Source organism: Wickerhamomyces anomalus, assembly GCF_001661255.1.
Source record: "Wickerhamomyces anomalus NRRL Y-366-8 unplaced genomic scaffold WICANscaffold_4, whole genome shotgun sequence".
Lineage (NCBI taxonomy): Eukaryota > Fungi > Ascomycota > Saccharomycetes > Phaffomycetales > Wickerhamomycetaceae > Hansenula > Hansenula anomala.
This window is the reverse complement of record NW_017567113.1, coordinates 431,919-454,723: the sequence shown is the minus strand read 5'-3', so window position 1 is coordinate 454,723 and position 22,805 is coordinate 431,919. Positions and strand designations below refer to the sequence as shown.

The following is a 22,805-nucleotide window of genomic DNA, read 5'->3' as shown; positions in this document are numbered from 1 at the left end:
TTTTGGGTAAATTACGACACCCCGTAATAGCACACACCTCGCATTTCCTCTTTGGGATGCTCCGAAAAGCTTCGAAATTTAACCACAATTCTTCAAATTGCTCGAAATTATTAATCCTCAATTCTTAATTCACTTCCCACTTCAGAAAGTTTTTAGAACTCAATTGATTTATATGATAAAGAATATACCAATAAGAACTAATAACATGGCTTCCTTCTTATCAAGATTCACTTCCCAAAGAGCTACTTGGGTCCCAATCGCTGTCGGTTCAGTCGCAGTTGCTGCTTCATTATACTACACTAATGCTAATAAGTCCCCATTAGCAAACGAAACTCCAGTCACTTTCAAAGGTGATGATCAATGGATTGATTTAAAAGTAAGTTAATTGAGTGGCATTCTACTGGAGCAATTTACTAACTTCTCCTTTTTTTAAAGTTGGTCAAGAGTGTTGAAATCTCTCCAGATACTAGACATTTCTATTTTGCTTTACCTTCAGCTGATCACAAGAGTGGATTGATCACTGCTTCATGTTTATTGGCTAAATACGTTACTGAAAAAGGTAACAATGTCGTTAGACCTTACACTCCAATCTCTGATGTTGAACAAAAAGGTCAACTTGAGTTCGCCATTAAGAGATACCCAACTGGTAAATTTGGTAACCATTTGTTTTCATTGAAAGAAAATGACACCGTTTCATTCAAAGGTCCAATTGTTAAATGGGAATGGACTCCAAACCAATTTGAAAACGTTACTTTAATCGGTGGTGGTTCAGGTATTACTCCATTATATCAATTATTACATGAAATTACTAAAAACCCAGAAGAAAAAACTAAAATCAATTTAGTTTACGGTAATAAAACTCCAGGTGATATTTTGTTGAAAAAAGATATTGATTCAATCGCTGAGAAATATTCTGATAGAGTCAAAGTTCATTATTTCGTTGATAAAGCCGAAGGTGACTGGAAAGGTGAAACTGGATTCATTACTAAAGATTGGTTAAACAAAAATGTCCCACATCCAGATGCTTCTCACCAAGTCTTTGTCTGTGGTCCTCCACCATTATACGAAGCCATCTCTGGTAATAAGGTTTCTCCAAGTGATCAAGGTGAATTGACTGGTGCTTTGAAAGAATTGGGTTTCACCAAGCAAAATGTCTTTAAATTTTAAGAAGAATGGATTTCATAGAGTTTGATTTTAAGTCTGGTGTGTTTTTTTTGGTTGATTTTCTTGTGTTCCTTGATGGAGACTAACTATTAGACTGTCTATTTGCTCTTATTCATTTTATTTATCTATGACTTTAAACATACAAAATATACATATATTATATTCATTAATTGTCATTTGTAGTTGAATAATTGTTTTTGTAGTTGATGTTGGCCTGTTCATAGATCTATACCCCAAAAAAAAAAATAATCAAAATATGAAAAATTAACTATGTTTCCCAATATTCATCTCCAAATGACAGAATCAGTGCTAAGAATCGCAGTAGAAGGATGCTGTCATGGTGAACTAGACAAGATATATGCACATATAACAACTCAACCTTATGAAAAATGGCCAGAATTATTGATAATATGTGGTGATTTCCAATCAATACGAAATGAACAAGATCTTGATTCAATTGCAGTTCCTGATAAGTTTAAAAGAATCGGAGATTTCAAAGATTATTATGAAGGTTTGAAAAAAGCACCTATATTGACTATATTCATAGGTGGGAATCATGAAGCTTCAGCTTATTTACAAGAATTACCAAATGGTGGTTGGGTAGCTGAAAATATCTATTATATGGGATATTCAAATGTAATATGGTTTAAAGGTTTAAGAATTGGTGGTATTTCTGGTATTTATAAATTCTTTGATTTTTATAAAAATCATTATGAACAAGCTCCTTTTGATGATAAGTCTAAAAGATCGGTTTATCATGTTAGATTTGAAGATTTTTTAAAATTAAGTCTTGTACGAGACTTGAATTTAAATTGCATTTTAAGTCATGATTGGCCTGAAGGTATTGTGAAATATGGTAATATGAAATATTTATTACAGAAAAAGCCTTTCTTCAAGAAGGATATTGAAAATAATTGTCTTGGTTCAGTTCCTGCTAAATTGTTGTTACAAAGATTGATGCCTCATTATTGGTTTAGTGCTCATTTACATGTTAGATTTCAAGCTTTTGTTAAACATGCTCCAATCAAAAGAAAATTGAGTAATGATGTGGGAGTAGGAGACAAGAAACTGAAAGTTAATAACGATGAAATTGATTTAAATGAGGAGATTCCTGATACAAATGAGATTAAACTAGACCTGGGTGATGATGATAATAATAACGAAATAGAACTTGATCAAGATGATGATGATAAATCTCCACAACCAACATCCAAAACATTTGCAAAAGGATTCTCTCAAACTAATTTCTTAGCTTTAGATAAATGTCTCCCAAAACGTCAATTCATTGAAACTATTGAAATCCCAATAACAAATGAAGATCACGAATCCCATGATTCCAAAGAATTGTATTATGATTTAGAATATTTGAAAATTACAAAATGGTTTGAAAAATTTAGAGATTCAGAAGTTTTCAAAGATTTGAAAATGCATAACGTTGATGACCATTTAGTTGAAGAGTTATGGAGAGATATTGAAGAAGTTGAAATAGAGATGGATTTACGTATACCCAAGAACTTTGAACCTGTTTTACAGAATGCAAAGAAGCAAACAGACGAGTTTAAAGAAAAGTTATTTAGATAGTACAATGAATTAATTCGCAAGTATATGTTAATGAATATTGAATTTCTGATTTTTTTTTCAAAAGTATGTAAATTAAATATGTAAAAGGATGATGGGATAAAGGAAGAATGATGTGATTAGATTAAATAGTTAAATATGTGATGATGGTGAATAGGCTTAATAAGATCTGATGGCTGGTGGAACTGATTTACATTCATTTTCATCCAATGTTGTGGAAATGACAGGTCTGTAAGCCAAGGTGGTTTGGTCACCACCTTGTTTTTGCCATGAAAGGGAATGTTTCATCCAGTTTTCATCATCTCTTGTTGGGTAATCTTCTCTAGCATGAGCACCTCTTGATTCTTTTCTAACAACAGCAGATTCAGCAGTTTGAACAGCACAAGTTAACAAGTTTTGTAATTCTAAAGTTTCCACTAAATCAGAGTTCCAAATCATAGATCTATCTGTAGTACCAACTTGTTCAAAACTCTTATCAACTCTATTGATACCTTTAACACCATCTTCTAAGGATTCTTGAGTTCTGAAAACTGAAACATCACGTTGCATAGTCTTTTGCATATCTAATCTGATAGAAGCTGTTGATTTTGGACCAGTAGCAGTTCTTAATTTATCCAAGTTAGCAATTGATTCTTTACCTAAATCAGCTGGTAATTGTTTATGTGGTAAACCTGGCTTCAAAGAATCAGCAATAGTTAATGAAACAGCTCTACCGAAAACAACTAAATCTAATAATGAGTTTGCACCTAATCTGTTAGCACCATGGACAGAAACACAAGCAGCTTCACCACAGGCCAATAAACCTGGAACAACTTTATCTTTACCTTCTTCATCAATAGTTAAAACTTCACCACTCCATTTAGTTGGGATACCACCCATATTATAATGAACAGTTGGTAAAATTGGAATTGGTTCTTTTGTAACATCAACACCTGCGAAAATTGCAGCGGTTTCAGAAATACCTGGTAATCTTTCTTTCAAGACTGGAGCTGGAATATGTGATAATTGTAAAAACATATGATCTTTTTCTGGACCAACACCTCTACCAGCTCTAATTTCCATAGTGATGGCTCTTGAAACAACATCTCTTGAAGCCAAATCTTTAGCATGTGGAGCATAACGTTCCATGAAACGTTCACCTTCAGAGTTAATCAAATAACCACCTTCACCACGAGCACCTTCTGTAATCAAACAACCTGAACCATAAATACCTGATGGATGGAATTGAATGAATTCCAAGTCTTGTAATGGAAGACCGGCTCTTGAAACCATAGCATAACCATCACCGGTACATGTATGAGCAGAAGTACAACTGAAATAAGCTCTACCATAACCACCAGTAGCGATAACGGTCTTGTGAGCTCTAAATCTATGTAAAGTACCATCTTCTTCATTATAAGCCATAACACCAACACATTCACCATTATCCATTAAAAGATCCATGGCAAAGAATTCAATAAAGAAATGTGTGTTATGTCTTAAAGCTTGACCATAAAGGGAATGTAAAAGGGCATGACCAGTTCTATCAGCAACGGCACAAGTTCTATAAGCTTGACCACCTTTACCGTATTCTTTTGATTGACCACCAAAAGCTCTTTGATAAATTCTACCTTCTTCAGTTCTTGAAAATGGAACACCATAATGTTCCAATTCAATAATGGATTGAGGAGCTTCTCTAGTCATATAATGAATAGCATCTTGATCACCTAACCAATCTGAACCTTTAACGGTATCATACATATGCCAGTGCCAGTCATCTTTATGCATATTACCAAGAGCAGCATTGATACCACCTTGAGCAGCAACAGTATGAGATCTAGTTGGGAATAATTTAGAAATACAAGCAGTTTTATAACCAGCATTTGCTAAACCGAAAGCAGCTCTTAAACCAGCACCACCGGCACCAACAACAATACAGTCATATTCATGATCAATGATGTGATATTTATCAGCAACACCAGAAGCAGCATTTTCACCACTTATATCATCATTAACACTATAAGCGTGTCTTTTGACAATAGAAGTTGAGAATTGTGCTCTTCTGTTTAGTTGGAAAAGTTTTTTAGTAGATTGACGTAGTGAAAGCATTCTATCTCTCTTTTATTTCTTTGGTCAACAAAGATTGAATCAATTGATCAATAAGATGTTTTATATATGGGGAAAGACTTGATGAATGAAAAAAAAACACCACTTTTTGGAAGGAAAATACCTAAGCAATAATGTAGCGGTATGTGATAGTGATGAGGATCAGTCAATGGCCAATATACAAGAGAGATTCTTGATTGTTCAGGTGAAGATTGGGAAGAAAAGAATCAAATTGGAACAGTATTCTTCACCAATTCTTCATCACACCAAAAACAAGAAAAAAAAACCATCACAGCGCGACACTCGCATTTCCAGCATGGTAGCGGCACGCCAGAGCCCAAAGAGTCGGTTCCTTGGTGGGCCCGGGACCAATCAGAGCTCGCGAATTAGCAAGAGCGAGTCATGGGCCCCGGGGGATGAAGGAACAGGCAGAGAGTGTACAAGGCTAGAGGCTGGAAGACCGAGAGCCAGGCCGAGAGCTAGGCAGAGGTCGTTGGGCAGACAGGCAGGACAGACAGAGCTTGATCTGAGCTTAAAGGGACAGCTTTAAACGAGTGTAGCTCATCAGGTGAAGAACACATAACTTTAAATGAACAAGAACAGCTAATACTGTACCCATCAGGATTCAATATTCAGCCATTCTATCTAATGTCATTTAAATTGATCGAATTGATTAGATCAGTGTGTGATTCCTTCCCTTCCCAATTATCCGGATCAGAATTCATCAGCCAGATGCTCAACTGTTAGATCCCGTTTCGCCTGACAAAATGTGATTTCGCGAAGGTTTAAGAAGAGTTACGGCAGAAGATCATGTGATTGTTGGACCGAGGGTTGAAATTACGGAATTAGGAGATTAACAAATTAGGAAAGTGAAATGTTCTGGTTTGGCACCCTGGCCTCCTGTTGTTTTCGTAGTGTAAATTTTTTTTTCCTATACGTCAAAATTAAACACTAGATCAAAAAGAATAACAAGCTTCACCACTTCAAATCCATGTTTATCCTGTCAAGAATATCAGATCTAATACGGATCCCACCTGATCAATTCAATAAAGATGCTCGTAAGGCAATTCTATTTGAACTAAACAAAAAATATTCAAATAAAATCATTCAAAATTTAGGTCTAGTTATATCTGTTTGGGATCTAATAAAAGTTGATGATGGTTTATTGAAACCTGGTGATGGGGCAAGTTTCATCAAGATAGAGGCTCGTGTTGTTGTATTCAGACCTTTTGTCGGTGAAGTCTTGACAGGTTGGATAGAAAAATGTACATCTGAAGGTATACAAGTTAAAATGGAGTTTTTCAATGAAGTTTTCATACCGAAGAATTTATTATTTGAAGGTAGTGAATATTCAATTAATGAAAATGCTTGGATTTGGAATGCTGATGATACAAAATTATACCTTGATGTTAATGAAAAAATAAGGTTTAGAGTGGAGGAAGAAATTTTTGTAAATGTTAAACCGACTGGTCCAATTTCAATTGATGGTACTCCAATAAATAATAATGATAATGATGATGAAAATCAAGAAAAAGAGAATAAACCAAGTTATGCTATCTTAGGAAGTTGTCAAACTGATGGTATGGGTGTTGCTAGTTGGTGGGATTAATCTAACTACAAAAAAAAAGAATCCTTTCATAATAATGTACATTAATTTTAAAGCAATAAGTATCAATTATATTGCATGTAACGACTTGTTGAACTAAATTTCAAATTACCTTTAATAACTTTATCAACAGCTTTCAAAAAATCCTTTTCAGTGGCAACTTTTCTTCTTTCTCTAATTGCGAACATACCAGCTTCTGTACAAACTGATCTTAATTCAGCACCAGTTGAATTTGGGCATAATCTTGAAATTAATTCCCATCTTATATCTCTTTCCACACTCATTGCTTTTGAATGAATTCTGAAAATATTGGCACGGCCTTCTAAATCTGGTAGAGAAAATTCAACTTTTCTATCAATTCTTCCAGGTCTTAATAATGCAGGGTCTAATGTATTTGGTCTATTTGTGGCAAACATAACTTTAATATTACCTCTTGGATCAAAACCATCCAATTGAGTAATCAATTCCAACATGGTTCTTTGAACTTCATTATCACCTCCAGCACCATCATCAACTCTTGCACCACCTATAGCATCAACTTCATCGAAAAATATAATACATGCTTTCTTAGTTCTAGCCATTTCAAATAATTCTCTAACCATTCTAGCACCTTCACCAACATATTTTTGCACCAATTCTGAACCAATAACTCTAATAAAAGTGGCATCTGTTCTATTAGCAACTGCTCTTGCACATAATGTTTTACCTGTACCTGGTGGCCCATACAATAATATACCTTTTGGAGGATCAATACCTAATTTAACAAATCTTTCTGGTGATAATAGTGGTAATTCCACAACTTCTCTTAATTTATCAATTTGTTCTTTACAACCACCAACATCACTATATGTGACATCTGGTTTTTCTTCAACTGTCATCATTGTCACTGAAGGATCAATCTTTGGAGGTAATGGTAATTGAATCTCATATTTAGTACGATCAACACCAACTCTCATAGCTTCTTCAATATCAGTTGGTGAAACTTTTTCACCTAATGCAACAACAAATTTGGCAATTTGTTTAATATTAATAACATATTTACTTTTATCTTCACCTTCGTCACTCTTAATAATCTTGGTACATCTAGCAACTTGTAATGGTTGTTCTTCTTCCATTCTTTGTTTATCTGCTAAAACATCCCATAAATGTGGTGGTGCTAAACCTGTATTACTTTCTTTGACACCAATTTTTTCTTTAATTTTGCCTTCTAAAGTTTTGATATCTTCTTCAACTTCTTTAATCTTTTTAGCATATGGAGCAACACCCTATACAAATTTGTTAGTTCAATTCAATTCTCAACTACTGTTTTGGTTGTTATCAATTGACACATTTTGATAATGTTCAATTGCCACCAGATCTATACTTACATAAGTTCTTAAAACTTGGATATCTCCTTCACTTAAAGGAACGATTTTTTCTTCTGGTTTGTTCTCTTCTTCCTCTACCGGAGCAGTGTACTTCTCCCAATCAGCTTTTGGAGGCATTGTTTTCCCTTATATGTGTTGTAATTGATTTATCTTTTGTTGATTGTACAATTGATTTTTGATCTTGTTGATAGTTTTCGAAGAAATACCACATTAAAAAATTCGACAGGGCACTTCCAAATTTTCGCGATTTTCTGGCGCGGTACTTTCGCGAATTTGATACCCGGATATCAAAAAGTATATGAATCGAGCTCAGTTTAAATTGGAATTCAAGTGTTTATTTTGAGTTAAAAATCGATTTGAAATCTCAAAATCTTATTATGAATAGCCCAATCAAGGAAATAATGTATCTACAGCACTAAAATAGCTGAAAAATCTAACAAGACTTTCAAATTACCTAACTAATCCAATCTAAAATAGTTTGACCTGAAGTATAAATCATCATTGAGAACCCTAGTGCAGTAACAGCAATATCTGCAGCTTTAGACCAGAAAGTATTTGCAGATAGTTTGTAATGTAGCAATGGAGGATAAACATAAATCAATGGGATACATGCAAAACTACCAACAATTGCAACAAATCTATCTAAATCACTAGCACCACCCCATGCAATGAATGCAGTTGAGAGCACAACCCCGACTCTGAAATAATTTTTGTGCCATTTAACTTTATTATCATATTTACCTGATTTAACAAATATTCCATTTTCTAAGATTCTAATTGCTGGAAATAATTGTAGAGGTGTTGATAATAAAATAGCCATTGCATATAAGAATTGAACAATGCTAACATATAAACTATCTTGAGGGAAATTTAGCAATATAACAGTTTCAGTATCACTACCAAATGCTAAATAACCAATACCACCAGCAGAAACGAAAACAAAAGTAACTGTTAACATAACCCATCCTAATATTTTTGGAAATTGTGATGGTTTTTGCATTGATTCTTGAATTGGAATCAATAATCCAATACCTTCATATGTGAAAATTGCAGTACCGATGAAAACTGTCCAATCTTTATTGAAAGGTTTGATGGAGCCAACACCTTCTGTGATGACAACAAAACTGCAATAGTAATAAACATACACCAATCCTAACAATATAAACAAATCAGCAATTAAAGCAGTACCTGACAACTTGGCAATTTTTCTTGTGAGAGACAATGGGATAAATACTAATAGTTGAACAAAAATGAAAAATTCAATCGAATAATGTTTTGATGCAATTGAGATGAAGAAAGCTTGTAAATTAGTCGCGGTAAAGACAATATAAGCAGCTGCAAACCCAATTTGTGAAAGAACAATTGATGACAAGATTGAATATCTCATATATGGACCAAACAGTTTCCCACCAATATCACCATAACTATTAATATTTAGCTTGATTTTGACATTAATCAATGACATGAAACACCAATAAGACAATATGGAAAAGAATATCAAAGCTGACGAGGAGAATAACCAACCAGCATTGTGATAGCCTCTTGGTAAGAATAACACACCTGTACCAATAAAAGCTTTGAGTAATAAAAGAATTGCCTTGGTGGTTGTAGCTTTATGAGGTTCATGCTTTCTCTGTCTATCAGCTTCCAGCAATAAACTTTCCTCATCAACAGCTTCTTCACCTTCTTCTTCTTCATCTTCGTCTTCATCATCTTCATCCCTCAATTCTTCACCTGCGAAATGACCATATAATGTTAAAAATTCAATAAAGTTTCTAGTAAAGAAAGTTGGAGTTTGAGGTCTTCCATTGATTTTTTGCTTTGTGGCTTTTTGAACCAAGAAACTTCTTCTAAACCCACCAGGAACTCTAATATCATGAACTTGGAAATCAGGATCCAATAGTGAGCCAGAAATTGAGCCTGAAAACGATTGTGATCTTCTTCTCATTCTCGGTTCTTGAGAATGCTCTCTTTGCCAGTTATAAACTTCACGACTTATATCACCACCTTGTAATTGCAATGAATCAAATTCTTCAGTTAATGCATCTTTATTATTTGTGTTTGATGTTTCTCTGGTATGGATTGAACTGGCTGCATCTGTGTCATTGACCAAATGACGGCCAACTGCTTCGACTGTTGATGGGTCTGGGTTTTGAACATCAATTTCTGGTGCATTGACAGCAGGTTTCCCTGAATTTGGAGAATCTGTACTTAGTCTAATTTCAGGAGTACCTGGTCTTTGTGGAGCTGGTGAGATGTCTCTGTTCAAAGTTGTTGATGATGGTTTTGAACTCATGAAGCTGTCTTTTTTGATTGATGATGAAATAAGATTTCCTAATGCACTTGGTGATTTATTCTGGTTAAAATTATTTGTAGCTGATTTATAGCTTCTTTCAGATTGACTTAGGTCCAATGAAGAGTCCAATGGGGTAGCTGTACCTTTATCTTCAAACCCACCTTCAATCTTTTTAGTATTTGGAGATTCAACTGGATCTGGATTACCCAAACTATGATTCGTGAAAACGGAACTCTTTCTTGTGAAATGCTTTGAGCTAAAATCACCAATCCTAAAGCTTTCATCTATATCAGATTCACCATTTTTTTTCAAAGAAGCTGACAATGAACCGGATATTTTGTGTGGCTTTGAGGTTTGATCTTTTGATGACATTGTTGAAAGTATCTGGACGTACCTATATGTCCTTCAATGTTGAGAGCAAATTCAACAGACCTTCAGTAATCAGCAAGATATGAGCAGTTATACTAACAAGCAGCAGACAATAAAGCTAAAAATAACCAAAAAAGAGGTTGAATAATTATATGAAAAGGTGATTGACGTTTCTTAAAATTTGTTTACAGAATCGATAAAGCGGTCAAGGAAATCCAAAAAAAAATAAAAAAAAAAAATAGAACAGTATTAAAATTGGATTGAACAGGACGAAATGTTCAAAAATTCCAACAATTTTGGACAAATAATAGATTACTCATAGCCTACAAGTAATGACCCAGATCAGTACTCAATAGGTCTAAAGCAATTGGATAGCTATGGCCATTGTCCTACAACAAAACCACCATTCTCTTCTCAATTACGTACTATTACTGATCAATAATTCGCGGACAGTGCTTCAAACCAGATGAGCTTGAAAAAAAAAATTTAAACCAACTAGATTTGATGAGGTTAAAACATAATCACCAAGCAGAACCATGTCTACCAGAAAGTGGATTGATAAGAAACAGGGGAAGACCTACAAAGTGGTGCACAGGGCCCATGATGATCCTTTATACCACGATGAGGATGCATCAGAACATGTTTTAGTTGAGGTTCAAAACCCAAATAATAGAAAGATCAAAACTAAAGCTCAATTAGAAGAAGAATTTAAAGAAGAATTGGAAGATATGAGAGAAAATGAAGGTGAAGCAGCATTGTATGGTATTACATATGATGATTCCAAGTACGATTATATGCAACATTTGAAACCAATAGGGAAAAGTGATGGTGTGTTTGTTGAAAAGGATGGTAAAGTACAAAAAAAGAAAGGTATAGTGTTTAAAGATGGGTTTGAATTACCTGAAGATGTTTTACCTTCAAAGAAGACTGTTACACAAACTTATCAAGATCAGCAAAATATTCCAGATGAAATTGCAGGTTTCAAACCTGATATGAATCCTGCCTTGAGAGAAGTTTTAGAAGCTTTAAATGATGAAGCATACGTTGAAGAAGGTGATGATATTTTCCAAGATTTACTACAAGGTGGTGCTGAAGAAGTTGATGAAGAAGATTTTGAAGATCAATTTGACGAATGGGATCTTGATAATTATGAAGATGAAATGGCTCAATATGATGAGAAGGCTTTTGAAAAAGAAGGTGATGAGGGTTGGGAAGCTGATTTTAGAAAATATAAAGCTGTTAGTAAAAACAAAAAGAATGATTGGGATAGTGATGATGAATTTGAAGATGAAGAAGATGTTGTTCCAGATTTACCTTCATTTGATGCTAATTCTAAAAGTAAATCAGGTAAAGGTTCAAAGAGAAAGCAACGTCAAAAGAAAGGTGCCATGACTGATACTTCAAGTTTTTCCATGTCAAGTTCAGCAAATTTCAGAAATGAAGGGTTGACATTATTAGATGATAGATTTGAAAAAGTTATGAAAGATTTTGAAGATGAGTTTTTCGAAGAAGAAGATGAGGAAGAACCTAAAGAATTCGATATGAAGAACGAAAGAGCAGACTTTGAAGGAATGTTGGATGATTTCTTGGATAATTATGAAATTGAAGGTAAACGTAGAATTGTCAAGAAGAATCCAGAATTGGATAAATTGAAAAAAGCTGCTGATAGTGCTTCAAAGGGTAAATTAGCTCAAAGAAGAAGAAAAGAAAATGATGATGGAGCTGACCCTTTGAAAGGAAAACTTGGTAATCTAAGAATATAGAAACACTATAGCATAAAATTTGTATATTAATGGGATATTTGGGTAATAATTTTAAATATATTTGTACACTGTATTTTTATGTATAGTGACTATGTTGATGTTATGTAAGCTTAAGGCCTTACCCTATGAGCATTTCGCGAATAATTACATAATATTATGCTGCCCGAATCATCTCATCTCCAACTAAAAATTTATTTTTCCTTTTGGTATACTAGAGGAAAATATTTCAGTTCATTATAAAGCTATTGATTGAACAATAAACATACACTAGGAAATCGTTGATAATGGCTAAAAAATCACTTGCTGAACAAATTGCAGAGCTTCAAAAGCCAGAAGTTGAAGATTATGATATTGAAGATGCTGAAAGGGATGTTTTCAACCATGATGATGAAGAAAATGCAAGTTTAGGTGAAGACGAAGAAGATGAAGTGAAAAGAACTGAACATTATGTTAATGTTGGTAAAAGTAAATTACGTGACCATTCAGTGAATTTGAAAGATCCAAAATATACTGGTAAGACTAGTAGCAGAAAGGATATTTTTGAAAATAGTGATGAAGAAGATGTTGATGATGAAGAATCTGAAGACGTATCCGAACAAGAATCAAATGAAGAAGAATCTGAAGATGAATTACAATCTGAAAATGAAGAAGAGGAAGGAGATGAAAGTGATAGTGGAATCTCATTAAGAGCAGATTCCGAGGATGAAGAACAATCAGAATCAGAATCAGAACCATCTACAGATGAAGAAACTGTTACATCTAAAAGAGATAAATTGAAACAAATGATGGCAACTGAGCGTAAAACGATACTGAATAGACTATCCACCTCGGCTCAAAATGATGCATTGAAAGGTTATGCTGTCATTTCCCAACAAAGATTATTTGATAATATTTTAGATTCAAGAATCAAATTACAAAAAGGTCTAACAAACTCAAATTTATTGCCTTTAAACAATGAATCATTTGAAGAGTTTCAAGAAGAGTCCACACAAGAAGATTTGGGGAATGTTGAAAACTCGTTGCATTCCTTATTAGACAATATAATATCATTGAGAACAAAAATATGCAATAAAGAAAAGATAACAAAAGATCAATTGAAATTCAACACAGGAAAGAAGAGATCATTTGGTGAATATGTTGAAGAAACTGAAAAACTCGATAATGTCTTGAATAAATACAGAGGGTCTGTTTTAACAAAATGGTCTCATAAAGTTCAATCAGCTTCTGGTGCTACTGCATTAAATGCTTCCAAATTCAAAACAATCAACCAAACACCTGCACAACAAGTTGATTTAAACTTGATGGATATGGATAGATTGTTGAAAAGAACTCGTTTGAATAGAAGAAATGTTAAACCATTAGGGTATGCTGATGAGGAAGATGGTGAAGAAAACACAAAAAAAGTTGATAGGTCATTACAAGAAGATGAAAATATCTTTGATGATGAAGATTTTTACAGAGTTTTGTTGAATGATTTAATTGATAAAAAAATTTCAGATTCAAATCCAACTAATGGATTAACAATTCAATTAACAAAAGCTAAAGTGAAGAAAAATGTCGATACTAAAGCTTCAAAGGGAAGAAAATTGAAATATACCGTTCAAGAACCTCTTCAGAATTTTGAAGCTCCAAAATCTAAATTTAAATGGAGTGATGAGCAAATTGATGAATTTTTTGCTGGATTATTGGGTCAAAGAGTTAATTTTGATGAAGCTGATGAAAATGGGGATAACGAGGAAGATGAAGATGATGAATCCTTACTACAAGATGATATCAAGATTTTCGGTTAAACTACATGTATAGAATGATAAAAAAGGCATGCAAAATTTATTCAAAACTCTATTCGTAAGATGTGACAAATGATGAAACCGTACTATCATCATCGATGATGACTTCATATTCTTCTTCATTTCTCTCTAATGCTTCTTTTATAATTTGGTTCCAATTTGACTTTATAACACAGATGGTTTCACTTATACCCAAGATTGTAACACCAACAGTCAAACCTAACCATAAACCTGTAATCTCAAATTTGTAATGGAAAGCTAACAAGTAAGAAACAGGTAATGCAACAACATAATATGCAAAAACGTTCAAATAAGAACCAATGGTTTGTCTACCTTGACTTCTTAAAATTCCTGCTGAAATAATATTGAACGTATCACCCAATTGATTTATAGCTAGAATTGGCATAGATTTCACTGAAAGTTCAACAACATGTGGATCAGATGTGAACATTAATGTTAATGGACGTTTAAAGAAGATCAACAACAAGAAAGAGAACAAAGAGGTGAATGCAGCAACTGCAAATGCAATTCTAACACTAACTCTTGAAGATCTTTGTGAGCCACTACCAACATAAATAGCCACTCTTGTTGAGATAGCACAACCAATAGCAAATGGAAATTGATACCAAAGAGAACCAATGTTGGAAATGATAGATTGTGCAGCTAATGAATCAGTACCAAAATAACTAGCCATTATAGTTAAGATTTCAAATGATAAATATTCAGATTCAATCATGACCAAACCTGGGAGAGCAAGTTTTAACATTGGTTTCCAATGTCTTAATGCTCTTTTCGATAACCCATTCCAACATTGTTGTCCGTCGACAAATACAACATAGCCTAATAATAATACAGCCATTAACCAATAAGTAACCACAATTGCAATTGGCGCACCAATGAATCCCCAAAGTTTGATAAAGAAATAGTTCATGACAATATTTAAAGGTAAGCAAATAAATAAAACATAAGTTGAAGCATGGAAAATTCGTTGAGCTTGTAAAAATCTTTTCCCAGTTTCAAATGCAATTAAACCTGGTGCACCAAAACACAAAATTCTAAGATAAATCTGAGTAAGATCTAATAACTCCTCCTCCTTAACAACATAGCTCAGAATTGGTTTAGACCACCACCAAATCATTAAAATTGGGATTGACAAGGTGAAAATCATAACAGAACATCTCTGGAAATATAAACCGACTTTATAATATTTTCTAGCTCCAAAAGCCTGCGAGCAGAATGTGTCTAGTGAGGTAGCCATACCTTCAAAGACAGCCATACCTGTAATGTTAAAAGTAACAACAGCTAAACTTGCAGAACCCAATTCTTTACTACCCAAATGACCGATAAGAAATAATGAATTGACAGCCAACAAGTATTCAAAGAAGAAAGTTATTGATAAAGGTAATGCAGAACGAGCTATATTCAAGACTTCATCCTTAACCGCAACCGTTTGTTCCTCCTCTTCACTGAAAATGCTTCGTGTATATGAACTCGGGATGGAAGCTGAACGACCATCAGATTCGTATGGGTCCTCATCTTCTTCCTCACCATCCCTTGAGAAATTACTCTCTTGGTCTGAGGCAGCTATGGTTTGTAAAGTTGGTCTGTGGCGACCTTTTGGTTTGACATTTCTTATAGCACCATACGAGGTTGGGTCTTCTTGGTCTGTATTTAGTGGTGTTGTACTTGAAGCAGTTGTGGCAGCAGCAGATGAGGCAGCAGCAGCCTCTTGCTGTGAGCGTAAAAGCCTAGCTTGGTGTTCTATTGACGAATTGCTATTTCTCCTTTGTAGCACCATCCTGGATATGATACTGAATTGCGAGTAGTGGGTAAAGCTCGTGTACTGGTTTGTAAAAGGTCTTTATCTTTGTTGAAACTTCCCTTTGAAAATTTGGCTAATCGCTGGCGACACGCTGTGGAATGGCAGATCCGCGAAATTCACAGAGCACAAGTCTCCGTAATGACATGGCCCAAAAAGAATTATAAAAGTCTATCTCGTTATTCAACTTTCTGAATAATTGGATATATCACCCGAATAATCAGAAAAAATTGCATATAAATCATCTTTTTAGCACCCTAGTTTTGTCGAATTTGCCCTCACTTTTAGAAGATTCGCGAAACTTCATTTCGATCCTAACAAAATTTCAACCAGCTCTTTTTACCAATAATTGAAAGAACAAGAATCATCAGTCAATTCAATATAGACAGTGAAAAAAGATGCTAGAAAAGGTTCCATCCAAAGAAGATGAGCTCTTATTGAGGCCAAAACCATCGTTTGTTATCAAGACCAAACTGGATGTCTCCACTCAAAAGCCTAAACGTGAAAAGGGAACAAAAGTGTTTTTGAACATTTGTTCAGATGATAATGTTCCATTACCTGAAGTTGGCTATGATCCTAGTATCATATACCCTTTGATTATGGATAACAAATGGGAAATACCCATTGTTACATCACAAGAAAGGGTTGATAAGGATAAAAAAGGACAATTGGCGTATGTTTATGATTGTATCATCAATACTAAAGCGATGAGGTGGGTCCAGAGAGATAAAGAATTACGTGAAATATTGGTAGAGTGGAGTTTGGAGAGTGCTGAATTGAGATCAGGTATTCAATTATCAAGAGAAAGTATAGCCACTCCAAAAATGGTATCTAAAGGTGAAGTTCAAGAATTGACAATATTGAAATCGGAATTGGATATTAATAGGTTAAACAAAGAATTTGAAAGGATAAATAATATGCAAAATGAACCACAATCAATATTGGAAGCACAAAAAATAGATGATGAAGAAATGGAAGAAGAGCAAAACAGTATTGACATTTTCAATGTTAATGCTTCAGCAGATCAATCTGATAGCTCAATAACTAAACCTTTGATTCAAGAAATCACCAACATGTCAATAAACCCACCGCCTTCAAAAACTAAAAGCCAACCACAAGTAATAACCAAAGAGAAACTGAAATACTCGACAACTTTCAGTAAGATTGATACAAATGGCTACAAGCTGAAAATTGAGATCAAATCACAAAATGACTCTTCATTGGACTATGATATGCATTTGGATAAAAGTAACAATACAATTATTTTGAAAAACTTGAATCCAAAATATTCAACAACAAAAGATTTCGAACTACCACTTCCAACAGTTTTCCAAAATCCCTCAATAAAGTCATTTTTCGTACATGATCAATCTACATTGGTAATATTTGTCAAATAGGCTATAATATAAGACTTTGCATAATCTATCTGAGATTTGGAACCATATGTTCATGTGATTGTGTACTCTCTAAGACGCTTGGTGGGAATGCTAAATTATCTCTATGTGCAACGTATTCGGAATCAGCATAACCTAAAATTTCTTCAATTTGTTGACTGTGAGCACCTTTTATCTTTTCAATTTCAGTGGATGAATAATTCACTCTTGCTCTACCGATTTCTAGTAATGGTTCTTTAGTATCCAATTCTCCATTAGGTAACCTTGAACCAACTTTAATGGATACACATTCATGATCATGGAATGTACCAACAACGTCTATGATTCCCACTGGTAATAAACCAGCTTTATTACTTCTTGTTAGAGCACTATGCGCACCTTTATCTATTATTATTGTACCATGAGTCTGTAAACCATGCAACATCCAAAATTCTCTATTTTTGACGTGTTTATCCTTACCGATAAATCTTGTATGTAATGGGACATCATTCAATTTCAATTCTTTTAATTCTCCCGTTTGAACATCATCCAATTCTAAAGCATTCCCATCCTCATCTTTATAATCCACATCATGATCTTGAATGTGTTGTACAATCTTCCACATGTTTTCAGGTTGACTGGACTTCATAATGATTGTAGTAGTACCTGCTTCTGTAGCCAATTCTGCAGCGATCAATTTGGTAGTCATACCACCAGTACCAACATCGCTACCACCACTTGAAGTATTCACTTTCAATTCATTAATATCCTCCACCACGAGGATTGGCTTAGCTTCTGGATTAGATCTTGGATTATCCGTATATAAACAATCAACATCAGTCATTAGTATCAAATAATCAGCATTGATTAAAGCAGCTGTAATTGCAGATAATGTATCATTATCACCAAATTTAATTTCTGCAACGGACAAAGTGTCATTTTCATTAACAATTGGAACAACACCCATACTTAACAATTCATTCATTGTGTTTTGTGCATTTTTATATTGGGTCCAGTCAGATATATCATTTCTTGTGATTAAAATTTGTGCAATTCTTTGATTCAACTGACCAAATAAGGAGTCCCATCTCCCTATAAGTTTACTTTGACCAATAGCTGCCAACGCTTGCACTTGGGAAAGCTTTTTTGGTCTCTTATCCAATCCCATAGTTTTCAAACCAACTGCAATACCACCAGATGATACAATAACCACTTTATGTCCAGCTCTTCTCAATTTGACCACTGTTTCCACTATGAGGGACATTGTGGAGAGTCTTGGTTCTTTGGTTTTCTCATCCACTAGGGATGAGGTCCCTAGCTTGATGACTATAGTATATGACTTGGATTTGGCCATTTTTGTGAGTTGAAGGGTATCTAATCCTGGTGATCAGTTGGAGGTCTAATGATGTCTCGAGGTTTTAATTTTTTTTCTTGACTCAACCCAAAGATTTTTTATCTACGTTTGGCTAAATTAAACAGCGATGAAAGACTTCGGATTGAACTATTTTGAATGACAAACTTGGTGTTTCGCTTATATATTCCAATATGGCCTCAATTACCATATATCATCAAGATTGGAAACCTGATCAACTGGTTATCTGAACCCTTTAAAAGCATCAGTCATCGCTTCGCGAACTCGTTCTGTGGACTTCTATCGCGAATTCATTCAAAACTTTTGATGAAGGATTGATTTAGACTATAACCATCAACTGATCGATTAAGGAACAGCCGTAACAATGGGCCATTTAATCACAGTTGCCACCTGTAACTTGAACCAATGGGCATTGGACTTTGAAGGAAACAGAGACAGAATTGTCGAAAGTATCAGAATCGCAAAAGAGAGAGGTGCAACGCTAAGAGTTGGTCCTGAATTAGAAATCACTGGTTATGGTTGTTTAGACCATTTTTTGGAAAATGATTTATATTTACATTCATGGGAAATGTATGCATCAATTTTGACGAACAAGTCTACTCATGGTATACTATTGGATATTGGTATGCCTGTTGTTCATAAAAATGTTAAATATAATTGTCGTATCTTATCTTATGACGGGAAAATATTATTCATAAGACCAAAGATTTGGTTAGCAAATGATGGTAATTACAGAGAAATGAGATTCTTCACTCCATGGCAACGCCCAAGACATGTTGAAAATTATGTTTTACCAAGAATGATTCAAAAAATTACCGGTCAAGAATCTGTTGATTTTGGTGATGCTGTTATTTCTACTCTAGATACTGTTATTGGAGCAGAAACTTGTGAAGAATTATTCACTCCGAATGCTCCACACGTTGGTATGTCATTAGATGGTGTTGAAATCATTACAAACTCCTCAGGTTCTCACCATGAATTACGTAAATTAAACACAAGAATGAATTTGATCAAAGAAGCAACTACCAAATGTGGTGGTGTTTATTTATATGCCAATCAGAAAGGTTGTGATGGTGATAGATTATATTATGATGGTTGTGCCTTAATTGCCGTTAATGGTGAAGTTGTTGCTCAAGGGAGCCAATTTTCCCTAGAGGATGTTGAAGTTGTTTCAGCCACTATAGACTTGGAAGATGTTCGTAGTTATAGATCATCAATCTCTCGCGGGTTACAAGCTACTTCAAATCAAGCTTACAAGAGAATAAAGGTACCAATTGAATTATCACCAACTTCAATGGCCTTTGATCCTAAAATTGCTCCAACAAAAGCCCAAGAGATTTTTTATCATACACCAGAGGAGGAAATTGCATTAGGTCCAGCATGTTGGTTATGGGATTACGTTAGAAGATGTAACGGTGCTGGATTCTTCTTACCATTAAGTGGTGGTATTGATTCTTGTGCTACTGCTGTTATTGTTCATTCAATGTGTAGATTAGTTGCACAAGCTGCGGAAAGTGGGAACGAACAAGTCATTTCAGATGCTAAAAAGGTAGCAAATGTTAAAGATGAAGAGGCTAAAGATTGGAAACCTACTGATCCTGTGGATTTTGCTTCAAGAATTTTCCATACAAGTTATATGGGTACTGTTAATTCATCTAAAGAGACCAGATCAAGAGCCAAAGAACTCAGCGAAAAGATTGGTTCGTATCATGTTGATCTGAATATGGATACTCTAGTTGCTGCTGTTGTTAATGTCTTTGAAGTTGCAACTGGTAAAAAACCAATCTTCAAGATTTTGGGTGGATCTCAAACTGAAAATTTAGCATTACAAAATATTCAAGCTAGGTTACGTATGGTTTTAGCTTATTTATTTGCTCAATTGTTACCATGGGTTAGAGGTCGTCAAACTGGTGGCTTATTAGTTTTGGGTAGTGCAAATGTTGATGAATGTTTAAGAGGTTATTTAACAAAATATGATTGTTCAAGTGCTGATATTAACCCAATTGGTGGTATTTCGAAAACTGATTTGAAAAAATTTATTGCCTATGCAAGAGATGAATTTGGATTACCGGTACTACAAGAATTTTTGGAAGCAACACCAACTGCTGAATTAGAACCTATAACTAAAGACTATGTTCAATCAGATGAAGCTGATATGGGTATGACGTATGAAGAATTATCAGTATTTGGTCGCTTAAGAAAAGTCCAAAAATGTGGACCATATTCAATGTTTTTGAAATTGTATCATGAATGGACACCAAGATTGACACCAAGTCAAGTGGCTGAAAAAGTAAAAAAATTCTTCTTTTTCTATGCAATTAATAGACACAAGCAAACAGTTCTAACACCAAGTTATCATGCTGAACAATATTCACCAGATGATAATAGATTTGATTTACGCCCATTTTTGATTAATCCAAGATTTGCTTGGGCTTCCAAGAAAATTGATGAAATTGTAAAACAATCAGAAAAAGGCCAAACTGAAGATTTAGAAGAATTAACAGTTGAATAAATATTATATTTTTACTTTTTGGTACCCCATGTACTTTTTATAACCACTTGTTTCCGATCGTTTCTTTTCCAGAAATCAATAATTGTGATGGCAGTCTTTGTAGGTGCATCTTCTTGTATAAAATGTCCCGAGTCTTGGAACACAACCAATTGGTATTTCCCTTGCATTTGACCAATCATTAACTCTTTATCCAAATTATCAGTACCAGCAAGGATCAATAACTTAGAAGTTGGTGCATTCACAAAGTTTTTAGAAAGTCCAATGAACCAATCATGCCAAAAGTTTGAGGTCTTGTTTAAATCAGCTATCCATTTATAAGTACCACTTTCAGAATCCTTGTAAAAATAGGAAGGAACTGAGATCAAAGCAGACTCCTTGTTTCTAACATGCCCACTTTTCATATGCCAATCAATAGCGTCAGAGATAGTATCAAAATTCCGTGGAAGATTTTGTAAATATATACCCATACTATCAAGTGCATGGATTGCAGTATCCTCAACGATGTCAAACATCCCCAAACCTTTAATATCCAAGTCTCTTATTTGAGTAATTGCATTTGTCAAAATTGCTCCACCTAAACTATGACCAAACATCAGAAGTGAATTTTTCAAGTCATTCCTCTTGACGAGCTCCCTTATAACAAATATTAAGTCATTAGTGAACGATTTCAAAGAAAAATCGTTTGGGTTTGATTTGATTTTTGTTTGGCCATGCCCTCTAATGTCAAATGCAAACACACCAGCAACTTTTGAGCAATCATCAGCTTTTGACATTTCTTCCCTGATAGATTTACATAGTAGTGCAAAAGTTAAGCTTGAAGACCCAGCGCCATGGTGAAATACGAAAACTGGAGATTCTGTGTCTTTAGGTGGTGTATAATAAGTGTTGAATTCATCGCCAACTTCATTTGTAAATATCTCGTTCAGTTCAAAATAATCACTCCATGAGGGTAACTCTATTCTTCAAAAGGTTAGTATCATGTAATTGGGACCAACAGCTTCGACTTACTCATTTCTGTATATATGCTTTTCTTTACTTTTAGGTAAGGCAGGTTGTGGATTTGTTGGTTGACCTTCTTCAGCTTCTTCGCTGAAATCAAACCCCAATGCTGACTCTGCGATCTTGAGCTTCTTTTGGAACAGGTTACGCTGGATATTGCTCATTTCAACCAGCTTTAACTTTTACTTCACAAGGTTCATAAAATGAAGGGAAATGGGATATTTTGGAACTGACAGGTCATATTTTGGTGATTTGTCACGTGATGTTGATCTGTGCCTCAAACCAAAAGCTTCATTTTTTTCGCCTGGATCAAAACGTAAACAGTAGAGAGCGTGTAAACAAGTTTGGCGTTTTGCCTCTTTAAACAAGGAAACTTATCCAATCAGAAGAAAAGTAAATTGAGAACGCCTATAGACGTGTAAGTTGACTGTTTCTGTCAGTAGAATTGAGCTCAAGCTGACTAACTTCAGCAGACCAATTTAAGCAAGTGATGAACCAAGCTTCAGAAGATGTTCACGTACAAGTGAACGATTTGGTGGAGCACATCTTCAGTATATCGAAGGCTCTACAGGGAGCTCAGACTGACGATGTTATACATTTCAGAGGAGAGAAGCCAAAAGAAGCTGCTGAAAGTTTCATCAACGATTCACTTCCCAGTTCCTTATTCATTTTAAAGTTCACAGATTCATGGAAACTATCCAGATCTTTGGATCAT

General features: G+C 34.5%; 13 protein-coding genes across 13 annotated transcripts; 7 read left to right on the top strand and 6 right to left on the bottom strand.

Annotated features, from left to right (window-relative positions):
• Positions 1-205: 205 nt before the first annotated feature.
• Positions 206-1,167, top strand: MCR1 (cytochrome-b5 reductase; the record flags this gene model as incomplete). Its single annotated transcript, XM_019185719.1, has 2 exons — positions 206-376; positions 436-1,167. The coding sequence occupies 2 exons, from the start codon at positions 206-208 to the stop codon at positions 1,165-1,167; spliced, it is 903 nt and encodes a 300-aa protein (XP_019037959.1).
• Positions 1,168-1,476: 309 nt separating this feature from the next.
• On the top strand, positions 1,477-2,544 carry DBR1 (RNA lariat debranching enzyme; the record flags this gene model as incomplete). Its single annotated transcript, XM_019181036.1, has 2 exons — positions 1,477-2,203; positions 2,393-2,544. Coding segments are annotated over 2 exons (879 nt in total), but the record flags the coding sequence as incomplete, so codon positions are not given.
• Positions 2,545-2,901: 357 nt separating this feature from the next.
• Positions 2,902-4,830, bottom strand: SDH1 (succinate dehydrogenase flavoprotein subunit SDH1; the record flags this gene model as incomplete). The annotated part of the gene is made up of 1 exon (XM_019183517.1): positions 2,902-4,830. The coding sequence occupies one exon, from the start codon at positions 4,828-4,830 to the stop codon at positions 2,902-2,904; it is 1,929 nt and encodes a 642-aa protein (XP_019037957.1).
• Positions 4,831-5,818: 988 nt separating this feature from the next.
• Positions 5,819-6,436, top strand: RPC25 (DNA-directed RNA polymerase III subunit RPC25; the record flags this gene model as incomplete). Its single annotated transcript, XM_019185718.1, has 1 exon — positions 5,819-6,436. One exon carries the CDS (start codon positions 5,819-5,821, stop codon positions 6,434-6,436), a length of 618 nt encoding a protein of 205 aa, XP_019037956.1.
• A 62-nt stretch (positions 6,437-6,498) lies between these two features.
• Positions 6,499-7,917, bottom strand: RPT1 (proteasome regulatory particle base subunit RPT1; the record flags this gene model as incomplete). Its single annotated transcript, XM_019184869.1, has 2 exons — positions 6,499-7,698; positions 7,801-7,917. 2 exons carry the CDS (start codon positions 7,915-7,917, stop codon positions 6,499-6,501), a joined length of 1,317 nt encoding a protein of 438 aa, XP_019037955.1.
• Positions 7,918-8,263: 346 nt separating this feature from the next.
• AVT3 (Avt3p) lies at positions 8,264-9,967 on the bottom strand (the record flags this gene model as incomplete). Its single annotated transcript, XM_019180838.1, has 2 exons — positions 8,264-9,831; positions 9,889-9,967. Coding segments are annotated over 2 exons (1,647 nt in total), but the record flags the coding sequence as incomplete, so codon positions are not given.
• Positions 9,968-11,001: 1,034 nt separating this feature from the next.
• Positions 11,002-12,228, top strand: LTV1 (ribosome biogenesis protein LTV1; the record flags this gene model as incomplete). Its single annotated transcript, XM_019181865.1, has 1 exon — positions 11,002-12,228. One exon carries the CDS (start codon positions 11,002-11,004, stop codon positions 12,226-12,228), a length of 1,227 nt encoding a protein of 408 aa, XP_019037953.1.
• A 284-nt stretch (positions 12,229-12,512) lies between these two features.
• Positions 12,513-14,018, top strand: BFR2 (rRNA-processing protein BFR2; the record flags this gene model as incomplete). Its single annotated transcript, XM_019181906.1, has 2 exons — positions 12,513-12,777; positions 12,844-14,018. 2 exons carry the CDS (start codon positions 12,513-12,515, stop codon positions 14,016-14,018), a joined length of 1,440 nt encoding a protein of 479 aa, XP_019037952.1.
• A 115-nt stretch (positions 14,019-14,133) lies between these two features.
• Positions 14,134-15,462, bottom strand: WICANDRAFT_16331 (MATE family efflux transporter; the record flags this gene model as incomplete). The annotated part of the gene is made up of 1 exon (XM_019180685.1): positions 14,134-15,462. A coding segment is annotated over one exon (1,329 nt), but the record flags the coding sequence as incomplete, so codon positions are not given.
• Positions 15,463-16,232: 770 nt separating this feature from the next.
• Positions 16,233-17,231, top strand: PIH1 (Pih1p; the record flags this gene model as incomplete). The annotated part of the gene is made up of 1 exon (XM_019183516.1): positions 16,233-17,231. The coding sequence occupies one exon, from the start codon at positions 16,233-16,235 to the stop codon at positions 17,229-17,231; it is 999 nt and encodes a 332-aa protein (XP_019037950.1).
• A 25-nt stretch (positions 17,232-17,256) lies between these two features.
• On the bottom strand, positions 17,257-18,561 carry PRO1 (glutamate 5-kinase; the record flags this gene model as incomplete). The annotated part of the gene is made up of 1 exon (XM_019185717.1): positions 17,257-18,561. The coding sequence occupies one exon, from the start codon at positions 18,559-18,561 to the stop codon at positions 17,257-17,259; it is 1,305 nt and encodes a 434-aa protein (XP_019037949.1).
• A 382-nt stretch (positions 18,562-18,943) lies between these two features.
• QNS1 (glutamine-dependent NAD(+) synthetase) lies at positions 18,944-21,091 on the top strand (the record flags this gene model as incomplete). Its single annotated transcript, XM_019181856.1, has 1 exon — positions 18,944-21,091. The coding sequence occupies one exon, from the start codon at positions 18,944-18,946 to the stop codon at positions 21,089-21,091; it is 2,148 nt and encodes a 715-aa protein (XP_019037948.1).
• Positions 21,092-21,102: 11 nt separating this feature from the next.
• Positions 21,103-22,035, bottom strand: PPE1 (phosphoprotein phosphatase methylesterase 1; the record flags this gene model as incomplete). Its single annotated transcript, XM_019181843.1, has 1 exon — positions 21,103-22,035. A coding segment is annotated over one exon (933 nt), but the record flags the coding sequence as incomplete, so codon positions are not given.
• Positions 22,036-22,805: the final 770 nt, after the last annotated feature.